Source organism: Poecilia reticulata, chromosome 7, assembly GCF_904066995.2.
Source record: "Poecilia reticulata chromosome 7, P_reticulata-male-v2, whole genome shotgun sequence".
NCBI lineage: Eukaryota > Metazoa > Chordata > Actinopteri > Cyprinodontiformes > Poeciliidae > Poecilia > Poecilia reticulata.
The window spans coordinates 15,495,220-15,514,492 of record NC_088836.1 but is presented as its reverse complement, the minus strand read 5'-3'; the positions used below and the strand labels follow the sequence as shown (position 1 = coordinate 15,514,492).

The following is a 19,273-nucleotide window of genomic DNA, read 5'->3' as shown; positions in this document are numbered from 1 at the left end:
TCAAAGAATTGTCCAATGAATTATGTCTTGAATTTGCCTCTGAAATGCTCCAAAAAATAACTCTACAAGATCGATTTGGACCCTCAGCTGGAGCCGTCTGTGAACATCCAGAATGTCTCCAGTGCTTTAACTAGACCCTGGGGCATTCCCAGCTTGCACATTCCTGAAAGCCTCCAGCAGATGGCCGGTCCTTTCTCCTCTCAACCCACGATGGAATGAAAAGATTAGCTAATTAAACGAAGTCCCACATCCCTGTGAAAGAACCAGGAGAGTCCAGAGGGACAGGACCTGCCTGCAAATCAATGCTGCTTTCAATAGCTCTGGTACAGAAGTCCAAACAATAAAACCTTTTATTTCCACATCACTCTCTCTCGCTCACACATACACACAGACAAACTAAAAATCAAAAAGCCATGACAGAAACAAGTAAACAAACTTGTATTTTTTTTTGTAATGTTGGGAGTTACTAATATAAAACAGTACTGTCGAAAATATTTCTTTTAAGGGATCTGATATAACATGACATGGTGATATTATGACTGAAACAGAAAACTGATGATGGAACAGGCAAATTAGTAAACATAAAAAATATAAAAAACATTCAGAATCAGAACATTGTTGCCTTCATTCTGCCAATAATAATCCACCATTTTTAGTAAAACAAACAAAAAAAGAAAAATAACTGAACACTTCACCCCTCACCAAGAACAAAACTGTGAATGAGTTTTAAAAAAAAAAAAACTTTTTTTTTTTTTTAAAGATGGACAAAGTTTTAGCCTCCAGAAATACATTTTTCATTACAATTAGCAGCGGATTAGCAAATGTTAAATTATGCCGGTGTCTCTGGTTTGTTGTTGCAGCTCAGCAGGCTGTGAGCAGAAAACATTTTTAGGGCCACAACGGTGAGAGGCCACACTGGCTGATGGGAGTGGGTCAGGGCTGATCGAACGTCTGCGTGCGCCTCAGGTTTTCTCTGACGCGAACAAACTCTGGGATCTTGTTCTGGTTTTCCCGCTGCCTTATCTCCTCCTGCTCATACTGCAAAAACAAATTGAGTTGGACACAGAGAAAAAAAACAAATAACAACTTTGACATGAAATTTTTTTGAGAAATTCCACAAATTTCAATGTTTTTTGATGCAGAGATTACATGGGATAGACAAACACAAAGTAGGACAGGACTGTGAAGTGGAAGGAAAATAATATATGAGTTTCAATATTATTTATTTGCTTTTTTAAGTGATGGCATCTGCAACTATTTAGGTTTATGTCTCAACTTGCATTCATTTTTAAGTGTCAGCAGAGATTCTCCATCGAATCCACACTTTGACTAGACCATTCTAACACATGATTAAACTTTGATCCTGTTTTTCTTCCAGTATTGCAAATCAACTCATGTCGATTCAGCTCGCTATACCAATCATCTTGCTGTGTTTGCTGTTGTTCATTTTTCAAGGGCGATGAATTGAACGATTCCCCCCCGAGGAGTTCAAAGCTTGGAATATTGTCTTATGACCCAACCACAATTGGTTTATGCCAAATTACAGCAGGGCCAGCTTCCTGTTTATTAAACAAGTGGCTTCAGAAATAATTTGGATCTATCAGACATAAGAGTGGTGAATTAAAATGCACACCACAGTTTCCAGGCTTTAATTTGGAAAAAGAAAACATGGCCACTTCCACTTCACGATTGGATTCTTCCTTGTTTTTGACGTTGATTTAAAATCCCAATAAACTGAACACATTTTGTGAAGCGCTGCAGAGATAAACAGTCTGGGGAATCACGTCTCGGCGGTCTCTCAGTTCCTGACCTCTTGCAGCTTCTGCTGCCTCTTTCGGAGCTCCGTCTCCAGGTCGGAGGGCCGTCGTTGGGCCATCTCCTCCTCCCTGTGCAGCTCCAGTCTGCGCTGCTCCAGAACCCGCTTCAGTTCTGGCTTCTCCTCCAGCAGCAGGCCCCTGAGCAGCCACAACCATAGAGCGTTCACTCAGACAAGAAACAACCAGACACGCTAACAGCATCGTGCAGCCGGTGTTTGACCGAGGGCCGGCCCACGATGTAACCAAATGTGAAGGCAGATTAGGGCAGTTTCTGGCATGAGAGCCCAGAAATAAATTTGAATTAACACAAGACAGGTTGACAAACACACCACTGGCACACATGCTAAGAGAAAACGTCATAGTTACTTCACTTACCGTTTGTGGCTGAGCAGCAGCTCCCGGTGGAGGTGCTGGTAGCTCGGCGTCTCTGCTGAGGAGCCGTTGATTTTTCTGAGCTGAATGATTTCTGATCCGCTGCCGTCGGCTGCAGAATTATGAGCCAGAGGCAAAGCTCCAGCGGGCATCTCTAAGGAACAGTTGAGAAGATTTCAAAGTTAGTGCTTAGACAGCTTGGAAATGCTAAAACCATGCTTAGTTTGAATGTGCACTAGAATAAACTTGCAGATTGTAGTGTTCTAATTTAGTAGTAAATGATAAAGATAACTATCTATTACCAGTCTAACACCCACCTTGTTTTATTGCTAGATTAGTTACTTAGCTCAGTCCATGCCTCAAATCCAGTACACAATAAAAATGAAATAAATAAATAAAAACGTCACCTAAATTTTGTTTTCTCTGCCAATTTCTTTTAGTATTAGCCAAATATTTCCCCCCCGCTGTGTAATTTTAAGGGCCAAAAAGATTAATCAGATTGATTACTGAAATACTTGTTAACTAATTTAATAATCAGTTAATCATTAACTGGACTTTACAGACTCAGAAAGAGGACATTTGGCAAAAGAACAACATATTCAGAGCAGTAATTAAGCCAAAACTGTGCGACTATATGTACATTTAAGATTAAAAAACCTTAATCTGTAAATATTTTCCACCCAGAAACAGCAGTTTTAGCATTACCCGGTTCATATACTGTAATGACTTTATTAATTGGTTAATGTAAAATATAATCAGCCTACGTTGTATTGATATTAAGTTGATAAGAAAGGGCTGAACTTTTCACATGCTTATGTTAAAAGTATTTTTTTTGCACACTTTAGCAAAAAAGTGTGCAAAGTGTGAGTTATTAAGTGCATCTTAATAACTCAAGATGCACTAAATGATGTTATTGTATTTTTTTACTTAAAAGAGGAATAAGGGTGTTTGTTTGCATTTTGTAAGTGTTTTTGATGCTATATGAAAGAAGCGTATTTAATTCTACAGATTAAATGAAAAATCTGCAGAATTTGCCAAAAACGTTTAGCCAATTAATCAGTAGAATAATCAATAGAGTGATTGATAACTAAAATAATCATGGTCCCACTCATATTTACACTACTTAACAGTTTTTTTTTACATACTTAAACTAATTTTTCTCCTTTATCATGTGGCGACTGTCAGTGTTCATCACTAACTGCCCCATCCACAGTCCCCCATATATTACAGTAACATAATAGACAAAGCCAGACACAGGAGCACTTTTATATTCAACATATATGGGAATTTAAGAGAGGCAAAAGCAGGTTTCTAATTTTGTCAAGTATTTATTTGTGCCCATGCATATTTTTCCCCTTCATAGTGTGCAACACTTTTTGCATAAAAAACATTCTGATATGGCTCTTAGTTGTTGTTTACCGCCCCAAGACACAAGACACCCAGTGGACCCCCTTTTTGGCCCTTTGAAAATACTTTACACCCTGTGCTTTATGATACCTCTTTTGTGATTTCCATATCCTGGTTTCTGTGAAAATTGAAATGAGAGAGAGAGGCAGACAGAAAACAATCAGGTTAATAATATTTCAGGTAAATTATTATTATTATTTATTTATTTTATTTTTTTTACAATCTAACACATTGTAAAGCATGGCCCTGCTCTGCTGAGCCAGAAGGGTCGAGTTAAATCATCTCTGTTTCGTGCATCTTCTTGAATAAAAGATCTAATTAGATAAAGGCTAAAAAAGACAGCGGCTGCCGTGCTGCTTAAGCAGTTCAGCTTTGTTTACAGAGGTGATATAACAGGCCTCTTCACAGGCACAGGCGCGTGTCGCTTTGGTCCGACGGTCTTCACACAAAGCAAGAATATAGTTTACATATTCCTCATGTATTCCAGTGCCAAACAAAGCAGCATGCTGTATAAAAGCCTCTGTTACACAATCAGACAGTGACCCCGAGCCCGTGCACTGAAATCAGATAACATGAAGGAAGAGGATCACGCCAAGCGGACGGCAGATGGCACTTACTGTCTGAGCAGCCAGCTTCAAAGTCGGAGCAACCAATTGGTTTTTTTGTTGAAGAAGTTTCTGTGGAAAACTGCCCCGTTGCTGAGCATAATAATCCTCTGGCTTTTTGTCTCCAGGGATTGTGCCTTTCACTTTTTCTGTCGTGGACACACACACAGTAACCCTCCCTATCCTGTTTCTCCCCATGGCCCGCTGCAAGAAAGCTGAGCTGAGAGATAAAGTGTCAGGTGTCTGATCTGATAGAAGTCATTGTTCAGGCCCAAACCTGCAGGAGAGTCCCACAGATAACGTAGTCCGTCTGATTTACATCTTTTGATGACAGGGACACATTGCATTGGAGCAAACTGAGGATCTAATTTAGCAAAAACAAAAACAAAAAATGGACAGAGTAACACATCCTGTGAGTTTTGGTTCTTTGGATAGGCATGCGTTGAAGCTGAAAGGCTGAAATTTGAATGCATTTGTTTATTTTAAAAGTCTAAAAAAAAAAAAAGTAAACATCCTGATGTACAGTTGGAATGCCATGCCGACAGCCTTGTTATGTTCGGTAGGTTAAAAGTAAAGTTAGGTTGGCTATGTTTTTTATGCTAAATTACTAGTATAAGTTCTCCAGTGCAACAAATCAAATCAAGGAATTATGTAGATTATTAAAAGGACAATACACATTTAATTTTTTTAAGATATTGATTAAAAACAGCAGCACAGACACATGTCATTTACATAAGGAACAGATGTAATATTTTCTCTCATCTCACAATTACTGCAACTCAATGTGAGCTGACCAAAAGTCAGCCAAACGTCAGGCAGATGGTCACCGGACCAGACGCTGACCTCTCCCTTTACTCCGCGACTGCGATCTAAGAAAACGGCCAGCAGTAACTCACTTTTTTAACACCTGATCCATCCATGGCAGGATGATGGAGCTCCACTGTTTCCCCCGTCCCAGTCACGGCGCTTCAGGTTCAATCCATCATTAAAAGGAGTCCCACGACCTCGCTCAGTCCGATCTGTTTCTTTCCTCCATTCAAGGTCACCATGTCGTTGTTGGTGAGGGACCCAAAGGTTCGGTGTGCTGCTAGCAGCACTCGGTGGTAGTAGACTCTCAAATCTTATTACGCCATTCAAGATTACCTCACAACCCCCCACAGGGCTCACAATCCCAGATAAGTTAATTACCTCAGACGCAAATACAGCTTAAAACTAATGTGGAGCTGGGCTATTATCAGTTGACTCCTTTCTCAAAGAACTGCAGCGGTTACCTGGTAAATGTGGCTTTTGGGCTGGAACAATTAACCTCCCCCTTAAGTCCCCACACCAAGTTAAAGATGGTAAAATCCTTTCTAACCTGGCTGTTCTGTTGCAAATCCCAAACGTTTTGGTATGTTCTGTGTTAAAGTTGAATTGATGATTTTTTTTTTTTCTCAAATTGAATTGAAAATAACGATAAGAGGAAAATGATTCAGCAGATGTCATTTGTGTTGACATCTTGTCAGGCCTGTTTTGCGGCTCTGTTGACTGATATTTTCTACAGCAAACAACTAAGCAAATTATTCCATTATCTAAGGCATTATTATATTTTACTATTTTACTACATACTTGTATGGTGTATTTGTTATTACGCTGCTGCTTCCTTTTTTAAAAATATATATATTTAAAAAATTTTCTTGTAGATATACAGTTTTCTAATTTTCTTTCCTTATCATAATAGTTATTCCCAAATAATTAGCACCAATACTTGTAATTAGTAATTAGTTGCTGTTTATATACTTTTGCATCTAAATAGTTTTTGTGCCTTTTTAATAAAAAAGAAAAAAATAGTTCTGTTTTATTTTTAATTATTCTTTCTCCCATTAAGTTTTGACTTTTCACATATTTTGTATATCAATGTCCTTTGCAAACGCTGATATAAAGTCAGAAATAAAATGTTTACACCAATAAAGAAATAAACGTTTTACGTTTCATTGTGGTTGGATGTACTGTGGTTTACTGTAACAAATTCATCTCATGTATTTTGTTTTTGTTTCCTTCTACTTTCTATAGAACTCAAAATTCTTAGCGTGATTTCTTTTTTAAGTAAACAAAATAATTAAAAATTAAATCAGGTTGTTTTCATCAATGACCACAAGAGGGCGATGTCCTTCAGTTTGTTACTTATGTCCCACAATTCCACGCGGCCGTTACCTTTTAATCCGGTTGCGGAAGTGGGTAATCCCCACAGTGAGAATGGAGAGCGCGTGTGTGAGTGAATGATGAGTGTCTGTCTGTCTGTCTCTCTGTTATAACCTACACAGTGATCTTATTTGATCCGACCTGAGTTGGGCTCTGCTCCGGTCGGAGATGATAGGAAAAGCGCCCTGCAGCCTCCGTGGCGGTGAGCAGCCGGCGAGAAACAACAACCCTCACAGGGCCTCCACGCTTCGTGCTGTGGTCAGAAGTGATGAATTGATCAGATATACTAGTTCTGGTTGGGCCCGAGCTTTGCTTCGGGCCTCACGATGGACAATGAGTCCAGAGGCGATTCTGATCTAACCACAGCCGAGGAAAAGCGAGGACACCTGGACAGAGTTCCCAAAGTCTGGAAAAGATGGCCGACTTTAGTTTCAGTATCGTCCAGCTCTGATTAAGTCTAGATAAAGAATTCAACGCCATAAAAAAAAACAACTCCGCTTTGAGGCTCCTGCGTCACTACCTTTACATCTTCCATTTTCTTTTTTTCTTTGTTCATTCCTAAAGTCCTCCCTCCCTTTCTTTACTTTCTGATGTTCTACCTCCCTCCCTTCTTTCATCGTATCCTACTATCCTTTCTTCATTAAAATATAAATAAAATGTTTTCTGCATACATTTTTTTATGTATGCAGAAAACATACATAACTTTAACCCATAAATATCCTTCATTGAGGAAATTCAGGTGCGAGCAAAGTGACAAACAAATAGAACCATGTAGTTGTGCACAAAAGTAAAAGTATACAATTATTAACATATTGTAAATCAAAGGCAAAGTTACAACAAGAGAAGGCTACCGTTTTTAAAAAATAGCAAATAGTCTGATTCAAAGAAATGCACAACTGAGTACGAGTAGGATAACTACAACCAGGAACACGGGTGATGGGTATTTTCCAACAACCTGCGTAAAAAGAACCACAGACAACTGATGTGAGTTTTTACCAAGCTTTCATGAAAGGAGAAGACGCAGCGGACCGCTTCAGCAAGCTGCCCACCGCGTGTTCTGACAACTTCCACTTAGAGCTCGTCTTTTATTTTCAGAGAAGGGAGGGATAGACGGAAGAGACAAGTTACCAACAACTTCTACACACACGAGGCCATTTCATCTTTTTCCTTGGGAGCGATTTCTCTCAAGGGCGGAGGGGCTGTTATCAGTGTGAGAAAGTCTTCAACACAGCAGTCAAAAGTTTGAACGCCGGCAGTGAAAGGCCAACACTTCTACAATCTACAGTAATATAAAACTGCTATGGTCGGATAAATAATCTATACACATGTAAGAATGATAACACATAATATTTCAAACAAATGTACATTTGTGAAAACCAGACTACAAGAAATGAGGGGGCCTGGGACTCAACTTGGAACGTGCAAATGACAGCAGAAATCCATCTACGCATTATCCAACGTGCTTATCCTCTGAGGGGAATATTGCTTTATGAGCCAACCACAATTGGTTTATGCTAAATTACAGCAACACTAGTTTTCTGTTTTATTAAACAAGTGGCTTCAGAAATAATTAGGATCTAATCAGACATAAGGTGAATTAAAATGCACACCACAGTTTCCAAGCTTTGATTTGGAAAAGCATTGCCACTTCCCCTTCACAACTGGATTCTTCTTTGTTTTGGATGCTCATTTAAAATCACAATAATTTTTTTTGTGATGACGTGCGAAAGAAACTGAGGGTAAATTCAAGGCGCCAAATTGCAAAGTCAGTTGTTTTTAAGCTGTGTTTGATATGCAGCATTTTTTAAAGAAGTGAAGGTAACATAGGTACTTCACTGTGCTATGAAATGTAACTGTGTCCCTGGAAAGTACATATTACCATAATACCGCAACTTAAAATAAAAAAATAAAAAATAAAAACACTATGGGTTCGCGCTTTACAAACTACAACTCCCAGATGTAGAGCTTTTCACGTGACGTCATAATTTGTATATACACGTGACCTTAATGGTCCAATCGCGCTTCTTGAAAAACTTAGCAAGAAGCGGGAGTGCGGCTGCTCTCCGAATCTCGTCCTGTTTTCTTCCAAATTCCTTTTCTTTTTCTCGATATGGCGGAGCCCAGTAAAAGACAGCGGCTTAGCCATATCACCAGCGGCTCACAGATGGCTTCTACGAGCTTACCCAGGGGGCCAGAAGGAGCAGGAGAAGCTGGTCCCTTTGTGGAGGGCTCCATACTTCGCATCACGATGAAAAACTTCCTGTAAGTCGTGTTTCCTACGCTGTCAGCCAGCTGCTGAGACCAACGGCTGTAAACTTTTAACTGCTGCTGGAAGAAAACACAACAAAAACAAACAAAGCAGAAACTTTTAGTTGCATTGACACACAGGGCTGCCAGGCTACCCGCTAAAACATTCGCTACGGCTAATGTTTAAAGTTTATTACATTTTGAAACTCTTTAGATGTGAACAAGTCTGAAATGAGGGACAACAAACCAGCCAACAGGTTCCACAGCACTAACAAACTTATTAAACTAGCTAATTTTGGCTCATAGTCGGGGCACGAGCTTTTCTACTAAACATTCATACATGTTCAAGTCTTTTATTAAATCAGTCACGTCATTTTGGGAAAGTTGACTGTATTTTGTATGCGTTTTATGTGATGGCCTGTTGCTAGGGAGATGGCATATAAATAAGTAACGAACTTATCGTTACTCACTAACGATAAGTAAGTGACGAAGATTGATACTTGGATTTCAGATTATTTTACTAATTAAAATCTAAAAGCTGTATAACAGATTTATATTCAACCCCCTTTTAACTCCTGAATAAAATAAAAAAGCGACATGCATCCAAATATCTCATCATTTGTAAATACAGTTCTCTTTTGTGTAATTTAATCTCAGTTTATTAGTGAACATAAACGAGCAAAGGACATCATGAAGCACACCAAACATCAGAAAGTTGCAGAGCGGTTATAAAACAGATTTGAGCATCACATTTAGCATTGTTCAGTTGATCTTTTCTAAATTAAATTGGCATAGCAACTCTGTTAAACTACCAAGATACGGCTGTCCACCTTCACTGGCACACCAAGGAAAGGAGAGCAACAATCAGAGAAGCAACCAAGACACTTATAGTAAATCAGGACCTGCAGTAATCCACAGCTCAGGTGGGAGAATCTGTTTTTGCAGAGCTACTAGTCTTACACGCCACCAATCTACCAGTCCAGTAAAACAGAAGGATTCCACTTAGTAGGTTGAGAGAAGCCTCTTTTATACATACAGTGAACACAACAAACACGTGGAAGCAGGTGCTCTGATCAGATGGGACCAAAATGTAAATTTTTGGACCACATGCAAATAAACTATCTCAGAACAGTCTGCTCTTCACTCTAAACACACCTACCCCCACGGTGAAACGGCACGCTGTAGGGAGGACGTTCTATAGCGTCGCAGAAGACACAAGACTGACTTGTATATTTACTTTGTAGCAAGATGGTGAAGCTTAACGTATCGCCAGAGAAAGGAGGGGGTGGTTTAGATGGAAGCCAGTGTATCTATTCAAATGGCTCAGTCAAAGCCCAGACCTAAAATCTAATCAAAAACCTGTGGAAGGACTTGAAAATTGCTGTTCACCGGGCCTCTAAATTCAGTGTGGCTAATAATGAGTTGTTTTGCAAGAAAAAGTGGTCATAAAACCACAAACTAGGTCGTTGGGGCTGTAATTGCATTTAAGAGATTTATTAAGCTATGTATTTTATCACATAAAACCCCAATGCAATAAATTACTTGAAGCTGTAATATGAGATAAGGTTCAAGCCGCTTCCATTCACTTTAGTACAAATACAATCACAAGATGTTAACATCATTATTCACATTTTGCATGTTAAATGCTTTAATCTGGTTAAAACATTGTTAAAAAGTTTGCACAATCCTATAATTGGGGCCACTTGCTTTCCATTGTATGCCAGCAGAATTAGAATAGTGGCTTGAATATTTTCTTAATCTAAAACTAAGGGAACAGAACCAGACGGAGAGAAAGAGCCCAACACATTATCAGGCTTTATCAAGGGTGATTATCAGTTTGATTTTTCACATGTGCTCTGAAATACACCAGGACAAACTTAGACGTGTCCTTTTGTGCACCGACAGGACGTACGACTACTCTGTGGTGCATCCTGGACCAAATCTGAACATGATCGTTGGAGCCAACGGAACCGGAAAGTCCAGCATTGTGTGCGCCATATGCCTGGTTCTGGCTGGCCGGACTGCAACTCTGGGCAGAGGAGACAAGGTAAAAAGTAGAATCCCAGTGATAAATCTATTTTGATCTTTTTTTTTTTTTAAATATGTGTTAGACAGCCGATGTAAATGATGCAGATGTTAAATCTTTTTGGCAATTAGTTGTTGGAAGCTAATATTGCTTGATCTGTGTTTTATAAAAAAAAGTATATATAAATGTAAAGGTCAGTATGGAGCATAGCTTTGTGGAATCCACTAAACTAGTGAAAGAGTTTGTATTATTTCCACTTTACCCTCCTTTTTCTAAAGAAAGATCTGCAGTATCAATATTTTTAAAACACATTAGCATTTACGGATGAAAACTACAGATTCTCCTTTCTATTTTGCACTTATTTTTTGTTGTAGTTCATGATTATCAACAGGTTTGTTTGTGTGTTTAGGTTGGGCTTTATGTGAAACGTGGCTGCCAAAAAGGTTTTGTTGAGATAGAGCTGTAAGTGACTGTCAACACTCTCATTTTACTAACACACCTTTTGATTTTAAGAAAGTTCCAGTGAATAGTCTTGTTACTAAACTATTAATCTTTCATGTGGCCAGAATGTAACTTTTTATTGTGTACATTCGTGTCGTTTTGCTTATAAAGGTTTAAAAATGGAGGCAATTTGGTAATTAGCCGAGAGATCCACGTGGAGAACAATCAGTCGCTCTGGATGCTAAATGGTGGAATCAGCAACCAGAAAAAAGTGGAGGAGGAGGTGAAGGCTCTCCAGATCCAAGTCAGCAACCTCTGCCAGTTTCTACCTCAAGTAGGTTGATGTAGTTTGATTAAATAGCTTTTAAAAAAAGTCTTCCGTCCCCTTGGACTGTTTTATGTATTGTTACATTATAGTTTGAGTTCTTAATGTATTTTATTGGCAGTCTGATATGACCGTAAGTGTGAAGTGAAAGTAAAGTGGTACATCGTTTTCAAAACCTTTTACAAAATTCAAAAAGTGTGGTGTGTATTTCTGTTCAACAATGATACCCCCACATAAAACCGAACGTAGTCAAAGCCTTCAGATGTGGTAAATAAAGTTTTGAACGCTCCCCCCCCCACATTGGTATCAGACCGTTCCTCGATCCTTTGCAGGAAAAAGTTGGAGAGTTCGCAAAGATGTCCAAAATTGAACTTCTCGAGGCAACCGAGAAGTCAGTTGGGCCACCGGAAATGTACGAGTACCACTGTGAGCTCAAAAACTTCCGCAACAAAGAACGAGAACTGGAGGTAAGAAAGAGACGATTAGATAAAATCCTCTAATTTCTGTACACCAGATGTCACGATCAATTACACTGTGGTGTTACAAGGATGTAAGTTTAGTGGTAGTTCTTGTGAAAGTTACAACGTTGGATCGGGGTTTCTGATGGCTTGGGTTGTTTTCCTGTAGAATGTTGTGAAGGAAAAGGCGAGCTTCCTGGAAAAGGCCAAGCAGAGGAACGAGAGGAACAAGATCGACGTAAACCGTTATTACGAAAAGAAAAGGCACCTGGATGTCATCGAGTTGCTAGAAAAGAAGAAGCCGTGGGTGGTGAGTTGTTGAGACGCTGCACACAACACAAGAGGGAAGGAGACATTCAGCCCAGTCGTGAAGTAACTGTGCTCTTGTGGCTGTGGGACTAGGAGTATGAGACCGCCCGCAAGGAGCTGGAGGGCGTGAAGATGGAGCGGGAAGAGGCCAAAAAGCATCTGTCTGCCCTGAGGCAGGCGCAGGCGCCCATGTTGAAGAAGATCCAGCAGATTGACGACCATCTGAAGCCCAACGAGGCGCAAATGAAGGCCAAGGTGACAAAGTTATCATGGATATAACGATGCCTTTTCTGTTACATTAGCTTTCTGTACTTTCTGTAACTTCCTGCTACAAGTGATTTAGCACTTGTCAGAAAATTAAAGTGACTTTTGATTATTATTATTAAAATACTGAGGTTTGTTTTTCAGACTGCAGCAATCAAAGAAGCCTCTGTGAAGTGCAAACAGAAACAAGATCAGCTGGATCGGAAACACAAAGAGGCAAGACCGATCCTCCGACGAGAAACGCCCCTCGTTTGATCTTTTTAAAGAAAGCGAGTATGACAAAACAGGAAAACACAGGTACGAAGTAACATTCCGCGTGACTCGGCCTCCTCCACAGATCGACGACATTAAACAGAACCTGCGTCTGAAGCAGACCGAAGAGGAGGACCACCAGAAGCGGATCAATAACACCAGACGGACCATCGAGGACCTGAAGTCGGAGCTGGCCAAAATCAGCGACCAGCCGGACGTGACGCCACAGATCAACGCCGTCAACGGGAAGCTGAGGCGCATCCAGGTGGAGAGAGCCAAGATCGAAGGAGAGAGGGCAGACCTGCGCAGGGAGGGCGACAACATCAGCGCCGAGTCGAAAAGTCAGATTCCAAGTTTGATCTAGATAAAAAAAAAAAATTGCAGGAACTTTTTTTTTTCTTTAAAGCTGCACAATTTGCAATCCTTGCAAACATGTTTTTATGTTTTTGCTTATTTGTAGTGTTGGTAAGGAAGCTCAAGGACATGAACAACATGATGAACGCCAAAGAAGAGAAGCTGCGAGGACGCCACAGGGACACGCACGCTGCCCTCCAGTGGCTGAGGAAGAACCGAGAGCTCTTTCAAGGAAATGTCCATGAACCCATGATGCTGGTGGTGAGTCCCACTCTTATAGTGTGGAAAAGATGGTTTCTATTTAGCAAAAAAGCATAGAGAAAAGTGCCGCCATACTAAACTGAGAAGCTGAATTTCATCAAAAATGTCTACTTTATTATTTATGATTTTTGCTTTTGGGTTTCAATTGTAACTCTTCCTTCTGTCCCACAGGTGAACGTAAAGAATCCAGATTTTGCCAAGTACGTGGAGAACCACATCTCCTTCCACGACCTGCGGGCGTTCGTCTTCCAGAGGAAGGACGACATGGAGAAGTTTATGACCGAGGTCCGGGTTGTGCTCATCGTCTAACCTGCGGCGGCGACATTTCCTCTGACTGAGTCTAAAAGCAAAATTTGCTTCGCGACCTCTCCTTGTCCACAGGTCCGCGACAAGATGAACTTGAAAGTTAACTCCATTTCCTCTCCACCGGAGTCGTGCTCCAAGCGGGCGCCGTCCCGAAACATCGAGTCCCTGAGGTCAGATTTTATTTTCCTGAAGGTCAAATTGTGTAATGGATGCATAGTTAAATGTATACCGACTGTCTGTAGGCCGTGTCCCAAATAGATTCTATTAAATGTCCCTGAACAGGGAGCCTGCGGAACACAACTTTGCTCATTTTTCACACAAGTTTAACAAAAGTGGTCCAAGGTTTGTATGAGATGTATCATGATTTTGTGAAATGTATATATAAAAAAATGGATCACCACACTTTTGTATCTCTAAAGTCAGGAAGGTTTAAGGGACTTGATGACTTCTACAGATTCTAGACAAAGGACTGGTCTTATGCACACTCCTTATCTCTACGAATATTTTATTAATTAGGGGCTTTGATGATGCATTTGATTCCTTCTTTTTCTGGTTGGTCTGATTATGCAAAGAATTTAAATGAATTTCATACACAAAGTGCATAATGGGTGGGCATTATATTCAAAACTGTGCACCCAGTTGTCTTCTAACTATTGAACTTGTTTGTGTGAACAGATTTCACAGATTAGCACATCTGGAGTTATTATAGTGGTTTATGAAACGTTTACTCTTGCAGACGCTTTGGCTTCTTCACTTACCTCCGTGAGATGTTTGATGCTCCCGACGAGGTGATGAGTTACCTCTGCTTCCAGTACAAGGTGCACGATGTGCCAGTGGGAAACGAACAGACCAAAGCCCTCATCAAAACGGTACGATCCCGTTCTTATTTCCTTCCAGTCCTTTTGTAACGCTTTCAAATAAATCTGGGGAAAATATTTTAATTCCCATGTAAGCCCGTCGCAATAAGGAATTAATCAAACAATCACTTACAAATTAAAATAAGCTCAACAATTTCTGTTCAGAAATTATTGGGCTGATTTTATATTTTTTGAAGGGCAGTTTTGTTTGTGGAGAAATCATATTCCATTTTATATATTGTTTTTGGTTGTTGTATTTTCTTTTGTTTAAGATTCCTTCCACTTCCAGTCTCAAAGATCAATAAACTTAGCACGTTTATTGATCTTTGAGACGGAGCAAACTTGCATTATTTTGCAATTATGAATACAATGCTTGAAAATGGTCTCGAAACAATATTATCATTTATCGCTATAATTACTCGGACAATTTATCGTCCAGCAAAATTGGTTACTGTGACAGGTCTATTCGAAAAAATTTTATTTTAATGTTATGTGACCATCATGGTGCATTTCTCTAGATTTTTTTTTTTTTTTAAGAAAGCGTTGCCTTTCTATCAAATACTTTTACGTTTTTAGAAAGGACTCTACCTTATTGTTTCCAATGTTCTCTCAGGTGATTGAGGAGCCCTACCTCAAGGTGTTATACACAACAGATGAGAGGTACACTGTAAAAAGGTCCTTCTATTCCAACAAGATAAGTACCAGCAACTCGGCAGTGCACGCCTCTCAGTACCTCTCGATAACCGTGGACGCTGAGGAGAAACGGCAAGTGGAGCAGCAGATGAAGGTAAGAACTACGTATCAAAGCGAACCTGGAAGCAAAACCCGAACCCTTTCCTTCACCCCATCGTGGTTCGGGAGTCTTGGTGCAAATACAGCAGGTTGGGTTTGTTTCCTAGGACTTCAGTCAGTCTTGTTCATCTCTGTCCCAATTAGGCCTGTGAGTCAAGACTGCGAGAGATTGATGAGCAAATGAAGGCCCTGCAGAAGGAGGCTGCCGCTCTGGATCGAGAAGAAAACGAGCTGTTATCAGAGAAGAAACGTCTCTCTGAGCTGAAGGGGAAGAGGAGACAACTGGAACAGAAAATCAGCACAAAACAGGACAGGTAAGCCTGTGGAGAAAGGACAGAGGGGTGTTTGTTTGATTTGTTTTTTTAAATATAGATATATTTTCAAACTTTAATGAAAGCACATCTCTTTAAAGTGGCACAGATGGGGCAGACTTTAAGAACAATCTCATCCTTATTTTGTCTGTTTTTAGTCTGAAGCAGATGGAGCAGAATGTTATCGATCTGAAAAAAGTTGAAGAGGAAACTAAAGAAAAAATTAAGGCTGTCAATTTCCTGAAGGTGGCCATAGCTACAGCAATCGTGGCCCAAATGAAGGTATGAAATATCCAACCTTGAACGAAGCCACGTTCAAGATCATCCCGTGTTTCCTATCCGTGGGGGGTTTGAAGCTCATTTCTATAATGCAGTGTGTTCACATGCTGCAGAACAACACTACATTTCTGCACATTAACACTTCCATCTTCTCATCGTCTGCAGCTGAGAGCCAAGCTGACGATGGAGAAGGTGCATCTGGCTTTGGAGATGGCGGGGTTAACAGCAGAGAAGAACAAGCTGGAAAACGACTGCAGGGAAAGTGCCTCTGAATTTAAAACCATGGAAGTAAGCATAGCAACGCAGCGCCGGATTGCTGCCGCGTTTCCACCGAGGACCTGGCAGCACGGCCTTCATTTACCTTCTCGTTGCAGCAAAGATGCAGCCGTCTGGAGCAGAGGAAGGTCCAGCTGACTGAACAGTGCAAAGGCCTGCTGAAGAGGGCGAAGTCCAACTGTCGGATGCAGCCAGACGAGGCGCTATCAGAAGAGCTGCGCCATGTTGGTCTTCGTCCTCCATCTTTATGTCTTCTGACAGAATGTCGTCCTGGTCATAAAGCATGAAAGCCTTTTGTGACTGATGTATATTTATTAGCTGTTCTGTTAATGCAGGCCTTCAGCAAACTGCCCGACACGGTGGATGAGGTTGATGCCATGCTGAACGAGGAACGCTCCAGAGCCGAGTGCTTCACTGGCCTCAGTGAAAGCGTAAGAGAGTCAAAAACCTGTTTCACTTGGCTATTTGTAAGAAAACCACAAGTTAAAAACAGGGATTTTGTCACTAATGAAGAAACCTAAGCTTGTTATTGTGATTAGTTCACTGCAAAAACACAAAACCTTAACTAGTAGTTTGGTCTAGTGAAGATGAAATGAGATAAAACTAACTTACCGGTACACGGCAAGCTGTATTAGCTTGTTTTAAGTAAACAATTCCTTAATCTTAATTTAAAAAAATCCTAGGTACACCGGCAGATTATTTCACATACGACATGGGGAAAATGTCTTATTAGTGAAATAGTCCACCAGTGTATCTAGTACTTTTTATTTTATTTTATCAATATTAAGGAATTATGTACTTAAAACAAGCTCCTATAACTTGCTGAAGTTGCTTTTACATTAGTTTTATCTTCTTTTTTTTCCATGTGAATCGAGATATTTTTACTAGAAAGTAGACCAAAAAGATTTTGCTTTCTTGTTGTAAACATTTGTCCTGTTTGACCCTGTGGTGAAGGTTGTTGAGGAGTACAACAGGAGAGAGCAGGAGATCAAACATCTGGAGAAAGAGCTTCAAAAAAAGACCAACTCCTTGAACGCATACAGACAGAACATATCTGAGGTGCATTATGTAATGAGCAGCAGTTCTATTGAATACGTGTAGACTGTAGTTTTTCTAACAGTGATGTGTGTGTGTGTGTGTTTCAGGCGAAGGAACGCTGGCTGAACCCTCTGAAGCAGCTGGTGGAACAGATAAATGACAAGTTCAGTGACTTCTTCCGCTCCATGCAGTGTGCAGGAGAGGTGGATTTGCACTCAGAGAACGAGGTAAAAACAATCGGGGGCAACACAAACTACAGAGATGAATAATAATCCATGACCAAGAGCTTTATTCTAACAACTGTGCGACTTTTAAAGTATTAGAAGCAATTATTATGCATGTAGATTGAACCAAAAGGTTCAAAAAGGTAAATGTTCCCCAGATATTTTCCTTGCCATTTTGCGCTTTTGAAACATCCTGTACAAACCTTGTCGATTGCTTGACAATTTGCCCACTCAAGTCTGTTTCGATTGAATTTTTTTCCATATCTGCTGTCTTGCTTTCCTTCAGGAGGAATACGACAAGTACGGGATTCGCATTCGTGTGAAGTTCCACAGCAGCACGCAGCTCCACGAGCTCACGCCGCACCATCAGAGCGGAGGAGAGCGCAGCGTCTCCACCATGCTTTATCTGATGGCCTTGCAGGAGCTGAACCGCTGCCCCTTCAGAGTGGTGGATGAGATCAACCAGGTTCGCTTTGTTCTTAATTCTACTTTTATGTACAGTATAAACGACAGCCTGACGTAAAATCGAACTAAAAGGTGTGGTAGAAAGAAAGGCAGCTGGAGAAAGTTTCTTTTTGTGTGTGTGTTTTTTTCCTAGGGAATGGATCCTGTAAATGAAAGGAGAGTGTTTGACATTGTGGTCCGGACCGCCTGCAAAGAGACGACGTCTCAGTACTTCTTCATCACGCCAAAAGTAAGTATGTCTACTTGATTGACCGCAGTTTGTGTGTCACTTCCTGTTCTACAGAGCAGCTTTTGTGATAAACTAACTCAGGTTAGTTCATCTGTCTTTTTTTTATTATTATTTAGCTCATGACCATTGTGTTTTAATATTTATTGCCTCTAAATAAAAAGTCTGTGCATCTGAACAGTTGGATAAAAACCTGTTTTCTGTTTTGGCACCCATCAGGGGAAGTTATTTATTTATTTTTTTTGTTTCAGGTTCTGAACTCTTGGTATTTTTTATTTCTTTTTTTTGTCTGTAGCTGCTGCAGAACCTGCAGTACGCCGAGGAGATGACCATCCTCTGCGTCCATAACGGGCCTCACATGCTTCCTCCCAACGAATGGGACAAAACGGCTTTCATCCGACGCCGCCTCCAAAGAAAAGCCAGGGCTTAAACCCAACACAGCTAAACGTTTCAAAACTGGCACTGATCTATTTCACACATGGTTTAAAATTGGAAGTTGTTTAGTTTTTCATATCAATACCCAGCTTACATCTTTGACTTTACGGTTTATTTTCATGGTTAACTAGACAGAGATTTAAAGTCACCATTTGCTATTTGCACGATTCCACTTTCTGGTCAGCAATATGTATGTTTTGCATGAAGCAAAAAATGTAAGATAGTGTGATATGTCTAAATAAATTTTGTAAGTCAATGTGTCACTCTTTTATAAAAAAAGGAGACGAACATAAATATCCAAAACTACTTTTTATATGCTGTCTTGAAAAGACTGAAAGCACAGAAAAATTTTAATTGAGAATAAAAGATAAAAATCTGAATTTCTGGAAAGCTAAAGGGGACGACACTGATTTACATTTAGATGATGATGTCCATTTTTGGTGAGATTTTCTAGCTGCTGTAATTGAAAACAAATAGTAATTTCAAATTTTTTGACTTGTTTATTTAACTTTTTGAAATGAGACTGTCCTTGAACTATGTTTTGCACTGTGATCCCCATTTCTTTTTTAGACAACTTGTGACATTCGGGTATTAATTTACAAGTTCATTTTAGGTCATGAGTATTTAAAGTATCTCTATTTTCTTAGGATAAACTAGTGCAGATTTTTCAATTTAATGGACTGTTTGCACCTATGGCGTTAACGTCACATCTCCAGGAGCTAATGCGGCTCACTTGTTTCCGCTT

The 19,273-nt window shown here is 40.1% G+C and overlaps 2 protein-coding genes and 1 non-coding gene across 4 annotated transcripts; 2 read left to right on the top strand and 1 right to left on the bottom strand.

Moving 5' to 3' along the window:
- Window positions 1-332: 332 nt before the first annotated feature.
- On the bottom strand, window positions 333-5,498 carry LOC103467290 (protein FAM107B). Of its 2 annotated transcripts, none has more exons than XM_008413536.3 (5): window positions 5,098-5,498; window positions 3,687-3,714; window positions 2,193-2,343; window positions 1,811-1,955; window positions 333-1,038 (listed from the first exon to the last, which is right to left on the bottom strand). In XM_008413536.3, the coding sequence occupies exons 1-5, from the start codon at window positions 5,119-5,121 to the stop codon at window positions 934-936; spliced, it is 453 nt and encodes a 150-aa protein (XP_008411758.1). In that variant the 5' UTR covers window positions 5,122-5,498; the 3' UTR covers window positions 333-933. The 2 variants fall into 2 exon arrangements, with proteins under 2 accessions (XP_008411758.1, XP_008411757.1); XM_008413535.3 differs by lacking the exon at window positions 5,098-5,498 and adding an exon at window positions 4,214-5,091.
- A 929-nt stretch (window positions 5,499-6,427) lies between these two features.
- Window positions 6,428-6,742, top strand: LOC145552402 (small Cajal body-specific RNA 2). The gene has a single exon (XR_014088437.1).
- Window positions 6,743-8,401: 1,659 nt separating this feature from the next.
- On the top strand, window positions 8,402-18,784 carry smc5 (structural maintenance of chromosomes 5). The gene is made up of 24 exons (XM_008413533.3): window positions 8,402-8,644; window positions 10,535-10,676; window positions 11,065-11,117; window positions 11,268-11,430; window positions 11,754-11,888; window positions 12,049-12,189; window positions 12,282-12,443; window positions 12,597-12,668; window positions 12,790-13,045; window positions 13,165-13,319; window positions 13,491-13,604; window positions 13,701-13,795; window positions 14,362-14,494; window positions 15,096-15,269; window positions 15,419-15,588; window positions 15,744-15,867; window positions 16,030-16,152; window positions 16,239-16,364; window positions 16,476-16,571; window positions 17,095-17,199; window positions 17,286-17,405; window positions 17,689-17,868; window positions 18,001-18,096; window positions 18,389-18,784. Exons 1-24 carry the CDS (start codon window positions 8,493-8,495, stop codon window positions 18,521-18,523), a joined length of 3,222 nt encoding a protein of 1,073 aa, XP_008411755.2. The 5' UTR covers window positions 8,402-8,492; the 3' UTR covers window positions 18,524-18,784.
- The last annotated feature ends 489 nt before the right edge of the window (window positions 18,785-19,273 follow it).

Bases quoted from the DNA above. Each gene is read 5' to 3' on its own strand.
- LOC103467290 (XM_008413535.3), bottom strand. From the start codon at position 4,399: ATGGGGAGAAACAGGATAGGGAGGGTTACTGTGTGTGTGTCCACGACA. The intron at 3,715-4,213 runs GTAAGTGCCATC...CAATTTTCACAG, and splicing joins TGAAGCTGGCTGCTCAGACA to AAACCAGGATATGGAAATCA. The intron at 1,039-1,810 runs GTCAGGAACTGA...TTGTTTTTGCAG, and splicing joins GGCAGCAGAAGCTGCAAGAG to TATGAGCAGGAGGAGATAAG.
- smc5 (XM_008413533.3), top strand. From the start codon at position 8,493: ATGGCGGAGCCCAGTAAAAGACAGCGGCTTAGCCATATCACCAGCGGC. The intron at 10,677-11,064 runs GTAAAAAGTAGA...TTGTGTGTTTAG, and splicing joins CTCTGGGCAGAGGAGACAAG to GTTGGGCTTTATGTGAAACG. The intron at 13,320-13,490 runs GTGAGTCCCACT...TCTGTCCCACAG, and splicing joins ATGAACCCATGATGCTGGTG to GTGAACGTAAAGAATCCAGA.